The sequence below is a fragment of the Propithecus coquereli genome, unplaced genomic scaffold (genome assembly GCF_000956105.1).
Source record: "Propithecus coquereli isolate 6110/MARCELLA unplaced genomic scaffold, Pcoq_1.0 Scaffold303, whole genome shotgun sequence".
In the NCBI taxonomy this organism is placed as follows: Eukaryota; Metazoa; Chordata; class Mammalia; order Primates; family Indriidae; genus Propithecus; species Propithecus coquereli.
The window spans coordinates 1343931-1352216 of record NW_012148653.1 but is presented as its reverse complement, the minus strand read 5'-3'; the positions used below and the strand labels follow the sequence as shown (position 1 = coordinate 1352216).

At 37.2% G+C, this 8286-nt stretch overlaps 1 protein-coding gene across 1 annotated transcript in view; it reads right to left on the bottom strand.

Annotated features, from left to right (window-relative positions):
* The window catches only part of MOSPD2 (motile sperm domain containing 2), a 51057-nt gene that overhangs the window by 20601 nt on the left and 22170 nt on the right, over positions 1-8286 (bottom strand). Inside the window, exons 3-5 of the mRNA XM_012649816.1 lie at positions 5419-5574; positions 3433-3519; positions 1468-1653 (exon numbers count right to left, since the gene is read on the bottom strand). Of these exons, the coding sequence (XP_012505270.1) occupies positions 1468-1653; positions 3433-3519; positions 5419-5574 (429 nt within the window). The remainder of the gene's footprint in view (positions 1-1467; positions 1654-3432; positions 3520-5418; positions 5575-8286) is intronic.

The window sequence follows — 8286 nt, the reverse complement described above, 5'->3', positions numbered from 1 at the left end:
AATTCAGACAGCTCAAGTCAATTCCCTGCCCTTATATTTGGCAACAGAAAACATTAACATTCAGTTTTCATGATTCTGGGTTAATAATTAGGAAACTATCACACCGAAGGGATAACAGAATCATGGTTTATTTTTATGGAATATTTATTTATCTAGGCAAGTTGATTTTGATTTGCTATATAAAATAATTTACTCTGTAATTTAAAACCCATTGACACGGAAACTAGGTTGGAAAAATCCAGGACACCGGATTCTTAAAAAATAAAAAGAAGAAATAGAAATATGAAAAAAGAATCTGTGGTCCCGCCACTGAAAAAGAACTCTTGTTAACAGCTGTCTCTAGCCTGTTTTTGTTTGTTTATTATAATGTCTACCTACAGTTTCCTTTTTTGGGGGTTATATATAACCATGTCATAGTGTATACACATATTACAGTATGTATAAACATACAGCTTTTCTCATTTCAGAAAAAGGGTACTCTCCCATATTACTACAAATTCTTTTTAAACATCATGTTACATAGTTAAGCATACTCTATCAGATGTACCATAATTTACCATTCCACAGCATTGCACATTTATACTTTTTCTAATTTTTCCCTATTTTAAATGACACTCAAAAAACATTTTGGCTCACAATGCTTTTTCTGTACTCAGGATTATTTCTTTAGAATACATTTCCAGAAATTAGTTACCAGGCAAAGAATATGAATTCTTAACATACTTTGTCAAATAGAATTCCAAGATTTCAACACTGCTCTGAGCACTTCTACAAATGCCATGTTCACTGCTACAAGAATCAGCCACGGTTTAAATGTAAGAGACAACATTTATAATAAATGTGCCGATTGATCTCAATTGCTGCTGAAGGGTTTGTAGGTACCACAAAGGTCACAAGGGCTTAAATTAAAGACTGGTAGATTTTACTTATTTTTTAAACTTGGCAAAATCACCTGAAGAGAATGGGTTTTCAAAGTTAACCAAATCAAACAGAAAACAAATCCAAACAAGCAAACAAAAACACCCGACAAAATCACAAAGTGCCACATGTGCAAAACTCATGGGAACATCTTGCAACTGCAAAACATGGTATGAACATAAAAAATTAGAGATCATACATTACCTTACTCGATATTTACTGAATGTATTACTGTGTGCCAGGCACAGGGGTGGGTGCTGTAGGATATTAGCTTTGATACCAAAGTTCACTGTTACCACATCAACTGATACCCTGCCAGCCTCGACGTTTTACCTCTGCATCCTGCATATCAGACAAGGAACATTTCTAGGAAATTGACAGTTTTGATGCCAAATACTGAAACAAATTTAATTCTCTGCAAACCGTATTTCATGTTTGACTTCATTCACATTGCAAGGGTAAAAAAATAAATCCCAAATCTTAGCTCAATTTTACAGCAATGTTTGGTTGGCAGGGAGGACAGAAGAGAGGGAGGAAGCCATGGTAAACAATGATTTAGAATGAATGAAAAAATGCTTACGATGCTATTTATTCCAGTTTCTGACAGGTCAAACATCACTGTTACAGGTTTCCCATTTTCTCTCTTAGCATAACGTTCTAACCAGAATGCTATGAGCTTTTTTTTGTCCGGTATGGTTTTCTGGTCTTTTGTATGATACTTCACCCTGATCCAGACTTTAAACAGAATGAAAGATAAAAATAAGATTTATGGCATTATAATATTATTTTTTAATATATATGTGTGTGTATATATGTGTGTGTGTGTGTGTGTGTGTGTGTGTGTGTATAGCCTTTTCCTTGAGATTTTCTTCATTTATAATTCATTTTGTTTCTCAGATTAAAAAACATTTCTTCCTTCTTGGCTTTTTTTAAATTTTTTTCCTCAACCCCAGCCCCCTTCCTTCTTTTAAATGAGAAATAGTCACACTTGGGAACCTTAAATTAAAGAGTAACAGAGAGGTAAACTATTTTTCTTTCCCTTAGGAAATAAACAAACTTCACTTGTAAGTAAGGGGGAAAAGAAAATACAGGTGAACAAACACTAAAAGTGATCTCTATTGTGCTTAACAAAAAGAGAGCCAATGGTTCTGTAAGCACTAGAAAAAATGTTCCATCCAGAGGAAAGCCACTGACAGAGGTGTGATGGAGGCACGAGTGGGTGCCTGCATGTGGGTGGAACGTGGCAAACCATTCCAGTGGTGGCAGCTGAGATGAAATGTGACGAGTGGTGAGAGGAGAAGCTAAACAGAGAGCCAGGGGCTGGGCCTGAAGGACTCTGAAAGAAACTCTGGGGTGCTTTGATTTTCCTGTTTTAGAACATCTCTCAGCAGGAGCATAAGAGGGCAGAGTGAAGGAGGCTACAATCTGGGAAGGGCCTGGGGGCAAGCAGGTAGTAGTTAGGGACTGGAATGAGGAAGTGGCTAGTGAAGACGGAAAAGGGGCCTAATTGAAGCTATATCAGAGGAAGAGCCAAGGAGTGGGCCTGAGGTGGGCAATACCGAAACTGAGCAAGTGGCAGAATGCGGATGTTCAGTTGTGTGTTGTGCTGAAGGCAGCTGAGCCAGGTGGCATTCAGGTGCCAGTCAGGTGGGTAGCTGGGTAGGTGCATGTGGCCTGGGGATTGTGTGGGGTCACCACTGTGTGTGGGGAGGTAGCTGAAGCTGCCAAGGTGCTTGAAATCACCCAAGGAGACTGTATCAGCTGGAAAGTAAAGGAGGCGAAGAAAGGAACGAAGCCTGGGAAACACATTTAAGGGACAGGTAGAAGAGAAATGAGGAAAAAAGGCTGAAAAGGATGCAGCCGTGATAAGAGGAAAATGCAAAGAGTATTGTTCAAATGGGGCCAGATTACATGCTGCAGAGAAGGCAGGCAAGATGAGTGCACAATGTCTGTCCAGTATGGGGCTCGAGCACACCTGCCAAGCCCCATCCTTAATACAAAACCAAGCTGGATCTGGGGTAAGAGGGAGAAAGGCACAACAAGGGAGTCATCTGAACAACAGAAATGACTTACTGTTCCTCCCATTATTACACACATTTCAGAAAAAACTAAGGGAAGATTATGAAAGTCTCAAAAAGAAAAAAGCCCATTTAAGCAAACTTTAGCGACTATCAAAAAGATTCTCTATAAAAATACTGAGTTGACTTTTAATATCATAGTCAAGTTAGAAAGAAGATAATGATGTTGAATTAAATTATTTTGGCTATGTTACGGGATGCAATATTTGCCTTTGTTGCCTATTTTATTATAACACAAACAGTACACACAACTACTAAGTGTCTGACACTTCTGTAAAGATGGCCCTACTGATCCTTAGATGGCCCTGATCTTTAATTGCAGGAGAATTAATGTGTGTTACATACGGGGAAAATTCTGCTCCTGATTAATTTAGTTGAAATAGATACCTACATCTCAAAATCTTGAAAAGCCAGTACAGAAATTAAATATACTTACACAATTTGTTACCTTCTTTGTCATAACCATGGAGATAAATAAGACCCATTTCCAATAACCATCTGGGAATGGAGGATTCATTAAGGTCTAAAAAATGATAAACTTTGATCAGTAACTGTAATTTAGAGACCTAAAAATAAAACTCACAATTCAAAGATGATGTGGTATAGTAGTTCTGGTATTTAAAAAAAGATACAATGCATTCAAACATGTGGAGAGAATCTCTGGCAATAAAAAAATGATGTTTCCTACCAAGGAAACAAACTACATAAAGACACAGGGACAGAGATGGATAAACTTCATTCCCCTTGACGTGTCATTATTTATGTGGATACATTTCCACATTGTGGTTGAGTTTCTTTTACACAATGACTTGTAACAAATATTATCACTATCACACCATTTCAAGACAACATGCCAGTAAATATCCACATTGCAGCCTCGGAATTAGTGAAAAAAAATCACTTTGGTTTCTCCAGTAAAATGGTATTTTTCTACAATGTTTGATACCCAGTAGACTCTAATATATTTTAGAACCTTGGGGAACCTTTAGCAAGAGGAACAAACAAAGGGCTTGTCCAGTTTCTGGTGAGGCTGAAGAACAACACAGCAAGGCAGCAAATGCCAAGGCTTTTGTTTCATTCACCAGCAGTTCCCCAAGAACTTTCAAAGATTTATCTTTCCCCACCTCCTTATCATCTCTGCTATTTGCCACCAGAAACTAACAATTCTATGTAAGAAAACAAGTATTGTTGAGTTTAAAAGTTTATTTTGTACTTAAACCATTGAGATATATTAGATTTATATTTCTTTGCTTGATTAATATAACAAATGCTTCACTGTTTGTTGAAATTACCTACAGTGTTAACATTTCCAATCACATTATTTGATACTCCTCTTCCCATGGATTCCTTCTGCAAATATGAAGAGTGGGGAAAGTGTATACTCTAGATTGATTTGTTGACTATTTTGTATTAAGTCTGCAGACTCAAGTCACCTAGAGTTTATAATCCTGATGGACAGAAAATCCTTCTTTATAGCCAATTGAAATCAGAAGTTATGCCAGTTTCTTCTTGTTAAATTTTTAGGAGGAGAGAGATAACAGGTAACCCTTCCTGTGAAAAGTTCTTCATATATCTGAAGACCATTATAAAACTCCTAGGCTGGCGTGGTAGCTCATGCCTGTAATCCTAGCGGTGGGAGGATTGCTTCAGGCCACGAGTTTAAGACCAACCTGGGCAATATAGCAAGGCCCCATCTCTACAAAAAATAGAAAGTCTGTAGTCCTAGCTACTCAGGAGGCTGAGGCAGGAGGATTGCTTGAGTCCAAGAGTTTGAGGTTGCAGTGAGCTATCATGATGCCACTGCTCTCTAGCTCGAGCGACAGAGTAAGACCCTATCTCAAAACAAAACAAAAAACTAAAAAACAAAAACTTCCCTTCAGATTTAAAACTCCCATTTTTGAGAAAAATCTCAATCTAGCAGTACACCTAGAAATTAATAAGTTAAGAGAAAACTGCCACAGCTTCCTTGGGGATAGCTTGCTTTTTTGAGACTTCCATTATTTAGCAATTCTATATGGAGTACCTATTAGCACAAAGAACTCTGGGGATACAGAAAGACACAGTTTTGTTATTGAGAAAAATAGGAAAATAGTATCTCTTTATCTCTAGGCCTGGGAGTGAAGATGCTGTCTTGCTATTATTTAATGGTACTGAACTAAAAACAGATTAGGAGACTGCTGTGAATGAAGAACATGAGTGTGATTTCTGCTCCCTAGAGATCTGATCTTCTTATGAATGATCCTAGTTATAAGACTTATTCATGAGGTGTTCCTTTGAAAGTATTATTGGGTCACTTAAATAATTATATTCTGGTGTTTATGATTGAGTGTCAAGAATATGTGCAAATGCATGATTAAAGAAATGTAAAACAGTAACATTAGTGCAGGAGTTATTACAGTCAAAGTTCAATTGAACAGCTTACCATTGACAGAAATTTCTTTTCTCCATTGAAAACTCTCATCAAGCATCTTCAGTGTTTCATCTACACTATCGTGTCTCCAATGTAAGTAACTTTCAACCCAGTTATCATCTTGTTGTAGCCTTTCAACATCACGTGGATCATATTTATCTGACTTATCTAAGGAAAAAACAGTAATAAATATCCAAGTCAGATTAATTCTGCAATGAAAAATAACCACTAATGCCAAAGGAGAAAAAAGACCTGGAAGACAAAAGTTCAGCTATCTGAGGATAGACACAAGGATGTAGTTCAAATGAAAATGCAATTTAAAGCCTTGATGGAATTTCCAAGTGTGAGGAGAATATGGTTATCTAAAGACTGCAGGTTTACTTTAAGTAAGCCACTGTAGATGTCAAAATAAGACCATAGCCAAATATTTGGTACAACCCTCTCTAAAACTATAAATCAACATCTGGAAAGATCAATTATGCTATCTGAACTTGAAATTCTTAACCTAATGAATGAAGAATGAAGAAATTTTATATGTAAAGAAATAACTAAGTTGTAGTTAAAAAGACATTTGTTAGGCAAGTATCATTTTAAAAAATAAACTAAATATAAAACAGAAAACTGAACATGTATGCAGCATTAGGATATTTACTATTTTCAGACTCTGTGGCCAATATTTCCAATAATTTATTGGAATAATTATTTCCAATAACAATAATTTCTCATCATCTGCCTATATACATGCTATATTCATACTAACCCCTATACCAGATATTCCTCCTTCCTTGCCCTGCTCTCACCATTTTTATGTAACTGGACTCACCTTGTCTCTGTACATCCAAATACTACCATTCTTCAAGACTCTTTTCAAATGCTCCCTCTTCTATAATATTTTCCCTCAGCCCAAAAGTAATTCCTTCCCTCTTGTAAAATGGTATTGGACTTGAACTAAGCTTTACTTTTTTTTTTATTCCAGCATATTATGGGGGTACAGACGTTTAGGTTATGTATGTTCCCCTTGCCCCCGATCCCCCCCGAGTCCAAGTTTCAAGGCTGTCCATCTCTCGGATGGTGCGCATTGCACCCTTTGTATATCCATATCCGCGTCCCCTCCTCCCCCTTTCCCCTCCCCGACATCGAATGGATGTTATTCTTATATGTACACTTACGTGTTGATCAGTTAATACCAATTTGATGGTGAGTACATTTGGTGCTTATTTTTCCATTCTTGGGATACTTCACTTAGTAGAATGCGTTCCAGCTCTATCCAGGAGTACACAAGAGGTGCTATATCACCATTGTTTCTTAAAGCTGAATAGTACTCCATAGTATACATATACCACATTTTATTAATCCACTCACGTATTGATGGACACTTGGTTTGTTTCCACATCTTTGCAATTGTGAATTGTGCTGCTATAAACATTCAGGTGCAGGAGTCTTTCTTATAAGTATCATTTGTTCTTTTGGGTAGATGCCCAGTAACGGGATTGCTGGATCGAATGGTATTTCTAATTGTATCTCTTTAAGGTATCTCCATATTGCTTTCCACAGAGGTTGCACTAGTTTGCAGTCCCACCAACAGTGCATGAGTATTCCTATCTCTCCACATCCACGCCAACATTTATTGTTTTGGGACTTTTTGATAAAGGCCAGTCTCAATGGAGATAAGTGATATCTCATTGTGATTTGGATTTGCATTTCCCTGATGATTAGAGATGTCGAGCATTTTTTCATATGTTTTTGGGCCATTATTCTGTCTTCTTTTGAAAAGCTTCTGTTCATGTCCTTTGCCCACTTTTTGATAGGGTTGTTTGATTTTTTCTTGTTGATTTTCCCGAGTTCTAAGTAGATTCTAGTTATCAGCCATTTATCGGATTTGTAGCATGCAAAAATTTTCTCCCATTCTGTAGGTTGTCTGTTAGCTCTTGTGACAGTTTCTTTGGCTATGCAGAAGCTTTTTAATTTGATCAGGTTCCATTTATTTATTTTGGTTGTTGCTGTGACTGCCTTTGGGGTCTTCTTCATAAATTCTTTGCCTAGGCCAATATCTAGAAGAGTATTTCCAACGACGTCCTCTAGAATTCTGATAGTTTCGCTCCTTAGGTTTAAATCTGTTACCCAGCGTGAGTTGATTTTTGTGAGAGGTGAAAGGTGTGGATCTTGGTTCAGTCTTCTACATGTGGCTATCCAGTTTTCCTAGCACCATTTATTGAATAAGGATTCTTTTCCCCAGTGTATGTTTTTGTCTGCTTTGTCAAAGATTAGGTGGCTATATGAAGATGGTTTTATATCTGGGTTCTCAGTTCTTTTCCACTGGTCAATGGCTCTATTTTTGTGCCAGTACCAAGCTGTTTTGATCACAGCCCTATAATAAAGTTTGAAGTCTGGTAAGTTGATACCTTCCATTTTGTTTTTATTGCCTAGAATTGTTTTTGCTATGCGGGATCTTCTCTGGTTCCATACGAAGCGCAGAATAAATTTTTCTATGTCTGTGAAGAATGATGTTGGTATTTTAATAGGGATTGCATTGAATCTGTAGATCACTTTGGGTAGTATGGACATCTTAACAATGTTGATTCGGCCGCCTCACGAGCATGGTATGGTTTTCCACCTGTTTACGTCCTCTGCTATTTCCTTCCTCAATGTTTCATAGTTTTCCATGTAAAGGTCTTTTACCTCCTTAGTTAAATATATTCCTAGATACTTTATTTTCTTTGTTGCTATTGTGAAGGGAATTCAGTCATTGATTTGGTTCTCGGTATGTTTGCTATTGGCGTATATGAAAGCCTCTGATTTGTGTGTATTGATTTTATATCCTGAGACTTTACTGAATTCATCTATCAATTCCAGGAGCCTCTTGGTTGAATCCATGGGGTT